This window comes from Aquila chrysaetos, chromosome 12, assembly GCF_900496995.4.
Source record: "Aquila chrysaetos chrysaetos chromosome 12, bAquChr1.4, whole genome shotgun sequence".
In the NCBI taxonomy this organism is placed as follows: domain Eukaryota; kingdom Metazoa; phylum Chordata; class Aves; order Accipitriformes; family Accipitridae; genus Aquila; species Aquila chrysaetos.
Window position 1 is genome coordinate 41523731 of NC_044015.1, and position 16582 is coordinate 41540312.

The 16582-nt window shown below is 60.4% G+C and overlaps 1 protein-coding gene across 1 annotated transcript; it reads left to right on the forward strand.

Moving 5' to 3' along the window:
* Positions 1-12072: 12072 nt before the first annotated feature.
* On the forward strand, positions 12073-13971 carry GADD45A (growth arrest and DNA damage inducible alpha). The gene is made up of 4 exons (XM_030034190.1): positions 12073-12200; positions 12318-12419; positions 12503-12716; positions 13430-13971. The coding sequence occupies exons 1-4, from the start codon at positions 12157-12159 to the stop codon at positions 13541-13543; spliced, it is 474 nt and encodes a 157-aa protein (XP_029890050.1). The 5' UTR covers positions 12073-12156; the 3' UTR covers positions 13544-13971.
* The last annotated feature ends 2611 nt before the right edge of the window (positions 13972-16582 follow it).

The following is a 16582-nucleotide window of genomic DNA, read 5'->3' on the forward strand; positions in this document are numbered from 1 at the left end:
CATGCAGCAAACCTTGCGTGTTACGAGTGCGTGGAAGGCATCGCCTCCTCTGCCAGCGTGATGTCAGGCTTCGGCAATTAGCCTGAGCCATTAATGCTGATGCCGTCAGTCACTAATGAGGTATGTATTCCCAGAAGGTGAGCAGGGCACACGCATCGAGTCTCTGGGTGCTGGCAGCGAGCCCCGGAGGACATCGGCTTCAGTCAACGCGCAGGTCCCGGCCGCTCTCGGACCACGCACGCTTGACCGCCGTACCTGCTGCCGCAGCAGGCTCGCCCGGGCGAGGAAATACAAGAAAAGCAAGATCAAACGCACCAAAAGCAGGTCACAGAATTGCCTCTGCTGCAGCTGGGCAAGACAACTACTCATTAGGGTGATTACAGGCAGAGGAACTACCCGGGCTCTCTGCTAACGAGCGGCGTGGCATGCCTGACCTGCGCAGGTCTCTGCAGCCCAAATAAGCCCCAGGGCTGTTGCTGCACATTCAGCTCCAGCTCGGGAGGTTTCCCCACTGCTCCAGCTCATCCCAGTCCCCTGCCCTGCAAAGGGTCTCACCACCCAACTGGTGCCAGGGTCCCAAATCCCCGTGGCCGCAGCACGCCCTGCGCAGGCTCGCTGTGCATCCTTGGGGGGCCAAGGAGAGCCGAGGGGCTTCCTCAGCCTGTCTGAGCAACGCTGCTGCCAGCGTGAGCCCACGGCTGACTACAGCCCGGGGGGGGGGTGGATCGAGATTCCGAGACCGTCGCTTCCAATGGATGGTGCTGGGAGGGGGTTCGGGGGGCTGAACCTCAGCCAGGGACACTGGTGAGGCCGGCAGAGAAGCACAGGAGGCTGCTCACAAGCAGAGGGTCGAGGGCCTGGTTCTCCATTGCACACGACCATTAAGGCACCAGCCTCAAAAACGCTTAAGGAGGATGTGCAATTGCTCAGGACAATTTCTGAGAGATCCCGAGCACCCTCGGCTCCTTCCCCCCCGGGTGGTGCAACCTTCGGCTGGCCACCCATCCTGCCCGGCTCCCACGACAGTAGTCCTCTCATCCATCAGCAACGTGCGGGCACGTCCCAGCACATTAGGCAAATGAAAGATGCTTGACCGTAAGACCTCCAATCCCTCCCCACGCAGTGGTTTTTAACCCGGCGTGCTTCATCGTCCGCGTCGCATCGCTCATTGACAGCGTTAACGTCCCGCGGGGTCCCTGCGGCTGCTGCTTTAGATAAAAAGACAGACGAGCGGAGAGCAGGGCTGCCGGTTCGGATAAGGTGCTGCGGGAAGCGTGGTCCCCGGGCCACCGGTGGAGGTCTTGTTCATGGTGGAGGTCCCGTTCATGGTGAGAGCGAGCGGCAGCGCGGGGCTGCGGGCTTTGATAACGCGGCATGGGTCCCCAGCACGGGGCGGGGGGACACACATGGGGACACCCCACCGCGACACAGCTCGTGTAACCCCAAACATCACTAAAAATAGACTTTGGAGGGCCGTAGGAAGAATCAGACCAAGACACTAGTTTTGTGGCTGAAAAGGCTTCATAAAGACGGACCAAAAATAGTGGCAGTTTGTGCAGCCTGCAGCGAGGGGCCAGACTTTGGTGACGAAGGGCCACGGAGCCACCAGCCCTCCCCACGGGGCAGGGACTTCGCTGGACCAAGCGCGTCCCCGTCCCCGCTGCACCCCCCCGGCAGCCTGGGCAGCCCCTCGCTGCCAGCCCCCGCGTGTGAAAAAGGAGGGGAAAAAAGGGATTTGTGTTTGCTGTGGGCGTGCTGCACGCACCAACTGCCGCCTGTGAATCGCTCTGAGCGCCTCTGATGAAAGAACCGAAGAACAAAGTGTTATTAACATATTGCCTGCAACACGGGCGGCTACGTGGGGAACGGCACCCGCTCCGCACCAGGAGCTGCTGCCAGCCCTGCTAGGGCCACCTCTGCCGCCTCGATGAGCTCTTATCCCCTCCTGAAGGCAGGGATCCCTCCCGCCGAGGCTCCTCACCGTCGTGCAACCCCTTCCCGAAGGAAATCCCTTTTTATTCAGTCTTCAGAGGAGCCCTTCGCTTCACAGCTCACCCTCTTCCAGCAGAACAGACCCACGTTCGCTCCCCATCTCCTGAGCAGCTCTCCAGAGCATCCTCTTCACCCCCGGGATGCCCGCTCCGTGTCGACAGCTCCCCCAGAGTCCCTGCATCCTTGGACCCAGCTGGGAGACGGAAAAGGCCAGACCCAAAGTGTGATTTCCTTGGAAAATGGGAACGCACATTCCAAGCTGTCACCCTGAGGTCACCCTCCCGCAGCCCCGGGGTGCCCCAGCCGCAGAGACACAGCGTTTCTTTGGTCCAGCTCTTCTCCGGGCGATGCACAGCCACCGCTCCGGAGCCGACACTGCTGCAGCCCCTGGAAAGGCCACGGCCCAAAAACAAATGAAAAATTGTGAAAACTCGGTGTTTGCCCAGCTCCCGACCCAGCTGCAAAGGAGACAGGAGCCACAGAGGGCAAACAGTAACACCAACGCTAGCAATCTCTTCACTTGAATGTACGTGAGCGGGGTAATCATTACACGAGTAACTGCAAATCAGTCCAAGAAAACTGTCTCCTGCCTGGAGACTGCTCCTGAGCAGAAAAAGAGGCAAAAATCCTCAAATTAATTCAAAAGCGCTGGCAGCTCCCATAATACATGAAAATAAAACCGGCACAGCTTGCTGCTACCGCTCCAGACTGGTCTCTGTAAGCATACCTGGCTCTCCCAGTGACTGCAGAAAGGGGCTGATCTGCCAGACTGCTTCGGGATGAGGGAATCCTCCAGCACCAGGGACCTGTAGCAGCAATATTTGATTTCTTTAGAAGTGTATTTTCTTAAAAAAACCTCACACCATTCATTAGAAGATTATGCATGTTAAAAAAAAATGTTATGTATATTTTCTTTAAAAAATAAATTACCTTTACTACAAGTTTATGTTAAAGGATTGGCCTGAACGGTGCTGCTCCAGGCTCTCTGCCCCATCCCTTCCCTGGGAAGAGCTGCCCGGCAGCAGTTCCCGGCCGGCAGGCCCTGGGCTGCAGCACTGCGGGGATGGCGGCATACACCTTTCCCTAGGACCGGGTCACGAGTTTGGGGTTATTCAATGTTTTTCTTACAGCCCCAGCTCCTGGACTGAGGTGATGGCACGAGGATGGGCTACCCCACAGCGTACCCCCACCGTACCCAAAACCCCTGTCTGGGCTGATCCCTCACCGTCCGGCATTCCCGACACCGCAGCAAGCACAGCAGAGGGCTTGCTGGTGGAAGATAAAGGAATCCTAGGTCTCCTCTTCTGAGTTCTGCGATGCTAGCAATACCAAGCCTCAGTTAACGAGTGCTAATTTGCTGCCAGTTTGCAGCCGTGCCCCTGTGCCAGGCGGGAGAGCATCCTCCGAGCAAGCACCGGCTGCTCTCTGCGCGCTCCTCGTTGCTCGCGAGTTTGGGAACGATCCGCTCCCCGTCACGTCCCCCCGCCAGCTCCTCGTCCCCCTCTTTGCAGGCGTGGGAGCGGGTTCCACGGTGGTACCACGCGTCCTCGGTGACACGGCTGCGGCCGGTGAATTCGGGACCCCCCCCGGCCCGGGACATTGCTGCTCCATGAGTCCAGCCAGGAAGCAGCTCATTGTAGATGCCCCGCAGCACGTGTCGGTGCATTTTTCTGCTTGTTTCGTCCCCTCTAATTCCTCCTAAAGAGCTTCTGGGCTGGGGGGGGCAGGTTGGGCCTCGGGCTGAGCCAGGTCCTCGCCTCCCTCCGGGGCTCCAGCCGCTCCCTGTGCCCGGGGGGGACAGGTTTGGTGGGGAGATGCCATCAGGAGGAGATGTCCCCACCTCCGTCCCATTGCTCCTGCAGCCCCTGCCTTCGTCACCCTTGGGTTTTGCAGCCCAAGTCGTCCCCCCCGGGGGAGTCGGCGGCTCCCCCCCTGCAGCCCCGTGGGGCGGGGGGCTCGGCACGGCTGCGTGGGCAGCCAGCAGCACCCCGATCCCACCGCTCCCACCGGGGACCCGGCTGGGGACACCGGCCTCATTCCCCCCCCCCCCCAAAAGGCAGGTCAGTCCCCAGCAGTGACCCCCCCCAGGACGGGCATTAAAGGCTGGACTTTTCTGTCGCGACGTGTTACAGCTTGGGTGTTTTTTTTTTCCTTACTGCAAAATGACTTTTTTGGGGGAAAAAAAAAAAAGTTCTTTTGGTTTGGGATTAGGTTTGGGAATTTTTTTTTTTTTTTTTAATTATTTTTTCCCCTGACGTGCAGGCACCAGAAATTCCCCGGTTTGAGCCCCCCAGGCACCCCGGGGGCCGGCCCGCCCGCTCCCCCCGCCGCGGCCGCCAGGAGGGGCTGGAGAGGCGCCGGCCGCCCCCCCGCCGCAGGCAGGAGCAGGCAGGAGCAGGCAGGGGTTTGCAGGCAACCCGTCCCTCTCTGCTTCTCAAAGAAACAGCAATTTTTTTTTTTTTTTTTTTTGCCCTGGGCCACCCCCCCCAGCGCTGCTGCTGGGGGAACTGGGAGGTGGCCACGGGGCAAATGAGCTAATTGGCAGCCAGAGGCACCAGTAATGACCTGGGCGGTTTTGGGGCGAGCGACCACTGGAAGAAGGGCTTTGCTTTGCCCCGGGGTGGGCAAAAGGGTTTCCTGCCAGCACAGGTCAAAATTGCCCTTAAAAACTTTGCCAGAGTTCCTTGAAAACAAGATTCCTGTGTTTCTGACTGTTATATATATTTTTTAAATCTGCTTCCAAATAAACGTCATGGTTCCGTTTATATGTACTGCAACAGTTGTTACTGCAATGCCCGTCAAACTCAGGGCTTCGCTTCGAGGTCCCTTCCCCTTTTCTTTCTACACACTCTCCCCGATCAGCGCTTTACAGGAGACAAAATTAAATGAAATGAATGTAAACTCATATCCTGTCCCCAGATGACCTACCTGCTATTGGCAGGGACAGCACTAAAGATGACTGTAACTAAAAAGGGTGAACAAAACCGGTTCTCTGCTTCCACGTGCGTGACTGCGCTCAGTAGCAGGGGTTGGTTTTTAGGGGCTGGAGGGGGGGAACAGCTTGCAAAGCAAAGCCCTTGGCGAACGGGAAACATCCCCAAGGGAGGCAGGACTGGGGGGAGCCGGTCACCGCCGGGGTGGCTCCCGCAGCAATTTCACACGAAGCCGATTTCCTTGTGGAAAAAGCACGCAGGGCAGGAGGGTGTTTGCTCATGCAGATGCCACCCGTGTGCTCTTTCAGACTGCACACAGCTATTAAATGGGACAAAGTTTGGGTTTGCCTTTTACTGCGGGTTTATCCGGGGAGCGGTGCTGCGGGCGGCGAGGGGGTGTCCCGGCTCCCGGACTTTGCCCGGTGCTGCCCGGGCTTCGGCTCCGGGCCAGGCGAGAGGGCTCACACGAGCACCCAACGCCCCTGGGTCCCCCGGCCACGGCTCCGGCACGGACGTGGGTTGCAGGGGCATCTGCAAAGGTGGGCAAGCGCAGGGTGGGAAAAAACTTGTGTTCCCCCTTTGCAGGGTCCCTGTTGTCCCAAACCCCCTGGGCCTCTGCAATAAAAACTCAGGCCCAGGTGAGCGAACCCCGTCCCCAGCTCCAAGGGCACGGCCGGCAGCACCACGCCGGGTTTCGGCGTTTTCTCCGGTGCCCGGCGTGGGAAGGCACGGTGCCCCGGTGCAGGCTGCCTGCGTGCCTCTCCCAGCCCCGTGCAGCTTTTCCTGCAGCACCAAAGGCGCTTCTTTCTTATTCCAGCGCTCAAAGCAGTCCAAACCAAACCGTTCCCTGTGCAGCCCAAAATGTCATTTTCCCAGCGAGAGGGGCAGCTGGGATGCTGCCGTGGATGGGGCGCAGCTGGGGCAGCAGGAGCCGGCGGCAGCACGGGATTTTGGCCGCAGGTGAAAACATCTGCTGACGGGAAGCGGGTCCCTTATTTTGTGCAAACCCAGGCGGTTCCCGCAGCCTGCTGCCAAACCCCAGCGTGCCGTGGCCGGCGAGACCCGAATCCCTTTCAGCGACGCTTCGGCACCGCACAGGACAGCAGGAATGTGCTGAGCACGGGCAAACCGGGGTGGGATAATCACATCCCACATCCCCCAGACCCTTGCACCCCTGGACCCCTGCAGGACCGGACCCCTGCACCCCCAGATCCCTGCCACCCCGCTTTTGGGAGAGGTAAACTCCCAGGTCAGGAGTCAGCAGCCGGTCTTGCTGTGCAAAGAGCAGCAGACGGCGTTATCCCCAACGTGGGGTCCCGCACCCCAACTTTTCTCCTTTCCTGCACGCGGATGGGGTCACGGGGGGACAGCTCCTGTCCTCGCTCGCGGTTTCCAATCTCTGCTGATGAAAGCCGAGGGTGCGACGGTTTGCTTTCGGTGCAGGGAGCCCAGCGCTGCATGAAACACCCCGTACCAGACCAGCTGGCTTAGTATCAAATCCCCAGCACCCTGCACCCTCTCTTCTGGGGCCAGGACTTGGGATTTTGGGGACAGTTGGCCCCCGCCACCTACATCTGCACAACCCGACCCCACGGCTGTGGGGAGGGGGCATGGCTTTTGCTTGGGGAAAGGCGAACATCTCTCCCGGGAAAATTCCGTCCCTGCGAAGTGCCACCGAGCCAGGCTTTTGGCCGGACTGCGGTGACCCGGGTGGTTAGGAAAGCTGCTGGCACGGCGCCCGGCTCCAGAGCCAAACCCAGCCGGAGCCGCGCTTCCCGGCCGCCCTGTGCGCTCCCAGGCGCCGGCTAAAGTCACACCCCGAATGCCAGCAGGGATTGCTTCAGCTGAACCCCGCTTTTATTTCCACCGGGGGTGGAGAAACTCCTGCAAAGAAAAGGGAGGGGAAACTCATATAAACGGGGGGTTCTACCCCACCGCAAAGGTGGATTCAGAGCTCCCGTGCCCGTGTCAGGAGGTACGCCCGCCTGCCTTTCCCCAAACTGATGGCCGGGTTTGCTTTTTCGGTGGTTTTAGTGCCCTGTGGGCGTGCTGGCAGGTTACCCAGAGCCCCTAACGCTGCCACGGCCGGGCTCAGCCCTGCGTGGGATGCAGGCTTTGCCCGTGGCCCCATCCCGTACCCTCCGTCTCTGCCCTTGCCTTGCTGCCGGCACTGGCCGGGGGACACGGTGGTCCGTGCCCGAGCGAGAAGCATCCACCGACGGCGTGCGGGAAAGCCGGGTCCGCAGACCTGGGTCAATCCCGGGCTCCTGCTCCGCTCTGCAAGGAGGCAAAGTTGAGCACGCAGAGGGTCAGAGGCTGGGGGGTCTGCTCCCGCAGGGATCCGGGATGGCGCGGGCAGGGATGCCCCGGCCCGGGAAGGTGAAGGTGGATGCTGGCGCCTGCACCGGCTGGGAACAGCGGGGTCAGCCGGGGTGCCGGGGTTGGCTCAGCGAGACGGGACTGGGTGCCGCTGGGAAAATGCAGCGGACTGTTGGACCAGAGGCCGCCCCCCGGGGAATGTGCAAGCTGGCGTTTGCTTTGCAAAGGTGATCGCTGCCCTCGTTATCCAGCAGATTCAAAGGGGAGCGAAAACGCTCACCCGGAACGCGCGGCTCCGCGACGCAAGCGCGGCTGGGGTGTCGCGCTGCTCGGCAGCGCAGGCGGCACGTTTCTGCGACGCTGAGCAAAGGGCCGGACCCGGGACCCTCACGTCGCAACGGGATGGCCGGGGGGGGGGGGGGTCAGCGGAGCTGGCGAAAGGTCCCACGCGGGACAGCGGCAAGGCAGGGGACCCGGGGAGGGGATGGGGACATCGCCGAAAACAGGAACGGGGCCACGCGAGCGTGGGGACAGCACAAAGCCGAGCGAAACGGGAGCCGAAAGGCCCCGGCACCTCGCTGCGGGGCAGGAGCGGCAGCCGCGGCCGGGACCACCCGGCGGGCAGCCCCCCGCAGCCCCCCGGGAAGGGGCTTGGCCGGCTGCCGGCCCTGCTGCCCCCCCCCCGCTCCTAACCCTTCGGCTCGGATGGGGCTTCGTCACCTCTCGCTGACACCGTTTGATGTTTGGTCTCATTCCCAAAAACTTAAAACAACTTTTCGCTTTTACGTGCAGGAAATGTGTCTCTGGCTGGCCAAGCCCGCGCCTCCCGCAGCCGGACCGAAGGCAGGACCCGGGCGGGCATCTCCTAAATCCCTGCCTGTTAACCCAGCGCTCTCGAACCACCGAGCAGCTAAAACCCATGGCCCCAGAGAACATTTGGGGCCGGGGGGCCGCCAGCGCAGGGGGAAGAGCCAAGCCCGACGCAGCTCCTGGGCCCCCCGTCTCTGTGATGCTGAACGCAGAGGGGATTGCTGGCATCAGCCTGGCGACTTATGAAAGTCAGGATTAAAGGGCTGGGGGGGGGGGGGCCTGAGGGGGAGCAAAACACCCCGGGCGCGTTTTGGCAGGCGATGAAAGGAAGGTTTAGCAGCAGCTGCCAGCCGGGAGCTGATGGAGGGACAACTGCGGGTCCGACTCCGTCCCGGGCTCCCCAGGAGAGCAGCCACGGTGCATCCCCAGTACGGCCACTTTCTCTCTCCCCGCTGCAAAGCAGGAGGGACCTGCACGCCTCCTGAGCATCCTTGCTGCTTCTCTGGACAAAGGGAGGGAAGGAAAACTGCCCCTAGCCGGGAAACCTGTGGGGAAAATGCAGTTTTAGAGCATCGCCTGCCGTCATTACTGGCGCGGGTCAGGGAGCTGCTGCTACCGAGGGGAGAGAAAAGAGGCTTCAGCTGCTTTTCAGTTGCCTTTGAGACAGATTTAGCTCTGCGGCCGGCCACAGATGGGGCTGCGCGGCCAGACCGCCTGCGAGATACAATCTGAGATCTCTCAGTGAAGCCGGAGACTTTAGTTGCTAATAGAGAGACAGCAAATTAACCGAACTTAATTCGGAGGGTCACCACACAATGCTTCCACCTGTTTTGCTGCGGTCCTGCCATCTGCCACCCCTCTACCTGATGCAAAAGAGGCTTTTTTTCCCTTTCTCCTGACGCCGTGGGCTTCGTTAAGTCGTGTCATATCTCATCAGGGCTGCAGCGGCAGGACAATGGGCAGCGAGAGCCGAGCCAGGGGAACATATGCAAACTTTTGGAAGCTTTCCTTGCCGTAGCCGGCACAACCGAGGGGCTACTTAAATCGCTCTCTATATTCTTCTGTGGAAAACAGTTTCATACCCAGATCTTGCTTTTCCAAATGGCTAATTAAGTGATTCTGCGAGCAGAGTGCCGAACGCCGCTCTGCATCGCTCGGCTGCGCTCACCGGCACGCCGCACCACGCTTCAGCAAACGCCGCCGTGGAAAACGGCCGCTGCTGTTTACGAGCCGAAGGGAAACGCTAACGCAAGCAAACCTTTAAAGCACAGGCTGCCAAAAGCTCCGTGAGGGACCACCAAGGGTCCCGTCTGCAGCCCCAGTCTGCCGGCGCCGGTGGGACCGTGCCAGCTCGCAGCCCGGGTTGGGCAAGCGTTTTGGCACTCGCCGCGGGAGGATGGAGGCTTTTAGGTGCGACAGCTGAGAAAGCGTGATCTTTGACACGGCTCTCATTAGAAGGGATCCTCCCCGGAGGTCTCCCGGGCTGAGACGGGCCATATGGCGGCAAAAGTAAGTTCCCGGAGAAACCCCAAGTTCGACCCCGCACTTGGAAACCCTGCGGAGGGGCCGGCGAGGGCGAGATGCCGGCGGCCAGCTGGCCTGGGGAGGGGTGGGCTGGGGGAGCAGGTCTCCTCCGCCGGGCTCAAACGCCCACGGTTCAGCTAAGTCAGCATCAGAAGAACAAGCTCGAGCACCCAGCTGCAGAGCGGTCTTATGGCTCCGGCCGACACGAAGCGTCGCTTCACCGTAGCGGCAGTCGAGGGGAGTCCAGTCCGCCAGGGATATTTGCAGGGAGAAGCACCGGCAGGCGCCGTTCGCACCGTAACTGCCGCCAGCAACACACCGTGGCTGAGGTCGGCACGCCAGGCGCCGGCGTAGCGCGGCACGGTGCGCCGGTGGCTCTGCCGAAATGCCACCGTCCCCACCGCCGGTGCCGTAAGTCGGGATAACCCTGTCACTTCCGAGCACTACGGGCTTCAGACTGCGCTCAGGAAAGGTATTTCTTGCAAGTATTAGCGCGAGCTGTAATGCCTGTGACTCACCGGGGAATTATAGCGTGGCCTAGCAGAAGACAAACTGGGGAGAGGGAACAGAGCACTGCTCAACAGCAGAAGGACGCACGCCGAGCTGCAGCCATCGGAAACACCGGCCGTGCTCCGGAGCTTGGCTTTCCTTACCGCTCACGTCGGGAAAGGTGCCGGTCACCGCGCTGCCGCCCACCCAACCCGAGGTGCAGGCGCCGCCGGGAGGGTGACCGTCGTGGTTTAACCGGGACGGTGACACGGGTACCCGACAGCCGGGCGTCAGCGTCGCCCGCGCCGGGGAACCTCGCACCGTGCCGAACACGAGCGGCGAGCCCGCGCCGCGCCAGCCCCGGCTAACGACGCGTGAGCCGGAGGCCAGAGCTGCCGAAGCTGCCTCCAAAGTTTGGGGTTTCTCAACGGGCCGCCTTACCTTTCCCGGCCAGCAAGGCTGGAAGTGAAACTACACGTTTACTACACACAGAGCACGTATTTTAAGACTCCGCTGCCTTATTTGCCCCCTCTGGGTCCAACACGGAACAGTACAAGAGGCGGCGGGGTGTCCTCTAAGGCAAGGCTGGGGGTGACCCCCACCCCGGCCAGGGACGCGGAGGGGCCAATGCAAACCCCAAAACGGATGTCGGCGGCGGACGCACGGATCAGAAACCACGTCCCCCGCTGAGGCGAAAGCCGGAGAACCGTGAGTTCCTGGAAGGACGGCGGCACGGGGAGGGCAGCGTCCCCCACGCTCCCGTCCCTGGCACCGCGGACGCTCTCCAGGGCTGGGGGTTAAATCACAACGTGCCACTCGGGACGGGCGCGGGTCCCTTCCACCGCCCCGGCTGGCTCTCGGCATAAAGGCGGCTACGCCGGCGCTGCCGCCACGAGCCGCAAAACGCCGCCGGTAGCGTTACGCCGAGGGACGGCCGTATCGCGCGAAAACCACGCACAAAAATATCGTTTGCTTTCACCGCTGCCAGGGCTACAAGAGCGTCCCGGGTGTTTCGCAATCGCGCGTGCCGAGGTTTTGGTGAGGTTATTTCCCAAGCGCGCCGGTGGTCACTCGAGGGGGAACGGCAAGAGCGCAACTTTTGCGGTTGCGGGGAAGATGGACGGCTTCATCCTAATTGTGAATTTAAAGGGAAACTCGTGGTCTTTGGAGGCCGGACAGGCGGCACCGCCGGGCCGCTCCGACGACGTCCCGCTACGGAAACACGTTCGGCTTTACCGGGCCAAGCTCTGCTACCGACGGCAAAGCCGGACCGAGACGCGCGACCTCCGCCGTACCCGGCCCTACCTCACCGGTACCGCCAACGCTCACCCTCCAAGGGCCTGGCCCGCGCTCCCACCCGTTACCTCCCGGTACCACCGTAAACCGGTGACAAGGGGAAACGGCAAGCAGCGGAGGAATAACACCGGGGCGGCCGCTGCGCCCACCCGCAGCCCGGCTTTGCCCCGGGGCCAGAACGGCAGGGCGGCACGGCTGGCAGCGTTTTACGGTTTAAGGGGAACAAATGCGTGTGACCGTTACCGTTCCCCGCGTGTCCCCCCCCCCCTCCCGCAGGCGGCCCGGGAACGGCGTCTAGCTCGTTCCTTTTTGGGGGATGGGATGGGATGGGACGGGACGGGATGGGACGGGACGGGATGGATGGGATGGGACGGGACGGGACAGATCGAACGGGCGCTGCCCGCAACAGCCGGGCTCCGCCGGCCCCGGCGGCGCGCGCTGCCCGCTCCCCGCCCCTCTTCGACAAGGCGAACGCCCCGCCCTCTCCTTCCCGCAAACCAATCAGCAGCCGCCTCCCCGTCGGTTCCCGTGGTTGCCCGGCCGGTAGGCAGAGGGCGAGGCGGCGGGGGTTTCGGTTCGGCCGTTCTTAGAGCGGAGGTGGTGGTGGTGGGGGGGTGGTGGAAGGGGGAGCGGCCTCATTTGCATGGACCAATGGGAAGAAAATATGCAAATGTGGCCGGCGCGGGTTGGCCGGGCGCGAGTCGGATAACGCCCGGGGGGCGCCTTTGTTCCGCAGAGGCGGCGGCGGCGCGGAGCGGGCACCGGGACCGGCACCGGGACCTCCAGCTCCACTATGACTCTGGAGGAGCTGCCCGGGGACCACCGCACCGCCGGGAGGTAAGGGACGGGGACGGTAGGCGGAGGAGGGGGGGGGCGGCGGAGGAGGAGGAGTGAGGGTCCCGGTTGACGGTGGCGGCGGCGGCGGCGGCCTGTCTGTGCTTGTCCCGGCGGCAGGATGGAGCAGGCGGGGGACGCGCTGGAGGAGGTGCTGAGCAAGGCGCTGAGCCAGCGGAGCCTCACCCTCGGTGTCTACGAGGCCGCCAAGCTGCTCAACGTGTGAGTGACCCCCCCCCCCCCCCCCCGGTACCCCCCCCGGTACCCCCCCCCAGCCCCTCCGGTGACGGCGGCTGTCCCCGCAGAGACCCGGACAACGTGGTGCTGTGCCTGCTGGCGGCCGACGAAGAGGAGGCGGGGGACGCGGCGCTGCAGATCCACTTCACCTTGATCCAGGCTTTCTGTTGCGAGAACGACATCAACATCTTACGCGTCAGTAACCCGGCCCGGCTGGCCCAGCTCCTGCTGCCCGCCACCGGCACCGATTCGCCCGCCGACCTCCACTGCGTCCTCGTCACGGTGAGGGGGACCCGGGCGGGGGGGGGGGGGGAACACACGCGACACCGGGAACAACACACCCCCCCCCCCCCCCCCAAAAAAAAAAAAAAAAACCCGAGCTCCGCCGGTCGCCCCGCGCCTCGGAGCATCCCGCCCGGTTCTCCCGACGGCTCCTCGTGGTCCCTTACGGAGTCCCGCCGCTCCCGAGGGCCGCGGGGCGCTGCGGCGGGACCGGCAGCTCGTCCCGAACCGGCCGCCGCGGTCCGGCTCTAAGGCCTTAACTCCTCTTTCCAGTAAGCAGCGGTGAACAGGCAGAGCGCGTTGGGGTTTTGGGGGTTTTTTTGTTTTTTTGGTTTTTTTTTTACCTCCCGCGAAGCCTGGGATCGAGCGCAACTTCGAAATGTCGTTCGGTCAAACCAGGGCGCGGCGGCGGCTGCGGCCCTCACCGGGGGCTCGGGTCCGTACCCGCACGCAGGGGCATCCCGCAGGAAACTTGATTTCCTTTTTTTTTTTAATTTTTCTTTTTTTCACGTTCTTTTTCCTACTCTGCCCTGGAGTCCAAGGCTGCAAAACTCCTCGCGTGGTTCTGGGGTTGGTTTGTTTGTTTGCCTTAGTGGCAATTTAAGATGATTCACGCTCCTGGGTTTTCTGCTGTGCTTTTTCTTTCTGTGGGGGTTGTTTTTGCTTCTCTGTTAAAACGCTCCCCCCCCCCCCCCTTCTCCCTCTCTTTCCAGAACCCCCATGCCTCGCAGTGGAAGGATCCAGCGCTGAGTCAGCTGATGTGCTTCTGCCGGGAGAGTCGCTACATGGATCAGTGGGTGCCAGTGATTAACCTCCCCGAGCGGTGACCGCGCCGGGCCGAAAACGAACTCAACCGAATTGCACTGAAGTTTTGCAATATTTTAGCAGTTGCTCAGGAAGTAACTCCCTGCCCTGGCGAGAGGATTGCGGGGGGGGGGGGGTGGTGGGGGGGGAGGAAAAAAAGAAAAAAAAGAAAAAAAAAACAACAAAAAAAAAAGATAAAACTGACATCAAGGGGGGGGTAAGCTGAAGTTGAACTACGTGTTTTGTGGGACTTCTTTGAAGAAGAGTGACTCGGAAGCGGCGGGGATGAGCGTGGAAGCGAAGGGAAGAGCAGCGCCTGCGTCGCCGGAGGAAGGAGCCCTGCCTGACGCGCGGGGGTGCCGCACGGCCGGGTTACTCACCGAAAACACCCAACACCCTTCACGGTTTTTTTTTTTAAAGTGCAACTTAACAGTTCCTGGTTTAAGTACCTTAAAGAGCAAAAAGGTTAATCGAAATGTTTTACAAACGATTTTATTGTATTTTTGGGATGTTAATCCTCAAGTTTTTATGCTAAGATATATAATAAGTTATTTTATGATATTGATGAAAAAATTATTTATACTCCGAGGTTTGAGAACCAGAATGCCCTTAAGCAGTTGGTCTGCAACCACACATCTTTTAACAGTTGGCTGTTAAAAGCAGCTACATTAATATAATTGTTTGAAATTGGATAGTGTTTTGTTTTTTGGGTTTTTGGTTGTGTTTTGGTTTTTTTGTTTTCTTTTTTTTTTTTTTTTTTTTTTTTTTTGGAAATAAAGTTTAAACTCAAACCCTTGGTCCAGGGGTTTATTTTCTTACCCCACTTATTAGCATACAGCCAAAAGGGCTCATCTGGCAGCTGCTTCCTTGTGCTGGCCATGGGCAAGGTCCTGTGTGGGTTTATTCCTAGCCCCTCCCAAGCCATTAAACGAAAAAGCAGCTGATGTGCTGCAGGAAATGTTGGAAATGTTATTTATTTTTCTTGAACGCTGCCACTTCTTAACAGCAGAGTTGGGAAAAAAAAAAAAAAAAAACCAAACCCCTGAGAGGGAGCGTTACTTTAGAGGCTCCGACACTCCTGCAGAGCCTGAGTTTTCTTGGAAGGTGGGGAAACCCGATTCCTCGGAGGAGGAAAACTTGACCCGCCGTTTCCTTTCCCAGGAAGGTGTCTGTCCAAACCTCGCACCGCAGACTGCTGCAAACCCTCCCGGATTTATTCCCTGTGCCCCCCCCCCCCCCCCCCCCCGCCCAGGGTTAGGGGGTTTCTGTGCCGGGCTCTTCTTTTAATTACGTCTATACGCTGGCACGCAAAAAAGCCGTACTCCGCGCGGCAGAAATCTCTCTCCAGGCCCCAGGAAAGCAGGAGAGCAGCCTCCCTCACGCCCACGCCGCTTGCTGCCGGCAAGAGCCCTGTGCCACCCACGCTTCCCCGGGGGGGGGGACGGGACGGGACGATGCCGGTGACCTACATCGGGGATTCCTTCGTTGCACGTGTGTGCCGCAGCCCGGCGCGCTGCACCCCGGACCCCCCCAGCCCACCCACACCCCACCACGACCGTCACCGCGTGCCGTGTCCGGCACGTAGCTCAGGACCGGGCGGACGCCGTCCTCGGCCCCCCAGGGATGTGGCATCGGCATCAGCCCACGGCAGCGGGAGTCATGCTCGCCGCACTACGCGGCACGCAGCCGGGGAAAAAAACAAAAAAAAAACAAAAAAAACCCCACAGATGAACCCCGGCGAGAAGGTTGGGTCAGGCTCAGACACGGTAGCTGTACAAATGTAATTTTAGCTTCGTTATTATGGCAGTTCAAAAGGAAATACAGCCCAAGAGTTGATCCACTGGCTGTTGCCTCCGTGCACACGTATTTAAAGATCCTCTTTCTGTTGCATGTTACTTCAGCGGCACAAATGGCAGACATGGAGGAAAAAATTTCACCGGGTCTGACCGTAAACCCACGCAAATCCAGCTCTGGGGATCTTTTACCCTCCTCTGCCGTCGTACACCAGACGCTCTGTTGCTCCTTCCTAAGCGCGTAACAGAGGGCGGGTGGATCAATCACGTTTTGGGAATTAATTGGAGATACTTGCTATTTCGCCAAGCTCAAACTTGATCCGAAACTCCCCAAATCCCTGGTTTCTCCCGGCGTCTCCCCCAGCCCCTGTCCCCACACTACAAACTGCCTGGCCAGGACCCACGGGTGGTCCCGGAGCCACATGGCCCAGCACGCACCCCTGCACCCAAACGCTCTTTTTTTTCCCCAAAACCAGCCAGCTCTGAGGAGGGGGTGGGGGTGCCCCTGCCTGGCCACGTGCCAAGCCCTCCCAAAAACGCCCAAGAAAGGCATCCCCGGGGTGGGGGGCAAAGCCAGACCGGAGCCCAGCAGCATCCACCCGCCGGGAAAGCACGGGCTGCCGGGAAAGGTGGGAAGGGAAGGACGTTTATTCTGAAAACCAGCCAAAAGGAGGAGTAAGCAGCAGCCGCACGCGGCGATGGGATGTCTTCGGACTCCGGAGCGGGGCCTGGAGAGCTGGACTCGAGATCCCGCTCCGCATTCCCATCGCTGCACCCCCTCATTTAAAACGGGTGCTGGTTTGGGGCTTAATTGCACCGCAGTCTCAAAACCCAAACCCATCAAGACGAGAGCGACCGATTCAAGCAAAACCCGATCATTTTTGGCAAAGCCGGCCTGCCGGCTCCCCGGGTCGATGGCTGTGCTTCGCACAGGGGACTGCAGACCCCAGGGGACAGCCCCGGGGAGGGACATCGGCGTTTTGGGGACCGGGATGACGGCCCCGCACCCGGCACGCTGAGCTAAGCCAAAAGAGGGATGGGTCAGGATTGCTTGGGGACAAAGGATGTGGAAAGTATATAAAAAAAGAAAGAAAGAAAGAAAAAAAAATCTCCCCCAAACAGAACCGAGGCTTTACCAAGCATCTTTAGTAAATCTAAACAAACTTTTTTTTTTTTTTAATAATAAAGAACACCCAGCTTCTGTCACTGCTCCAGGGCCGAGGTGTCCTGCAGCTCTCACCGCTGCCGCAATGCTCACCCAAATAACCC

Coding starts and splice junctions, on each gene's coding strand:
- GADD45A (XM_030034190.1), top strand. CDS start 12,157: ATGACTCTGGAGGAGCTGCCCGGGGACCACCGCACCGCCGGGAG. Junction 12,201..12,317: donor GACCACCGCACCGCCGGGAG/GTAAGGGACGGG, acceptor TCCCGGCGGCAG/GATGGAGCAGGCGGGGGACG. Junction 12,420..12,502: donor GCCGCCAAGCTGCTCAACGT/GTGAGTGACCCC, acceptor CTGTCCCCGCAG/AGACCCGGACAACGTGGTGC.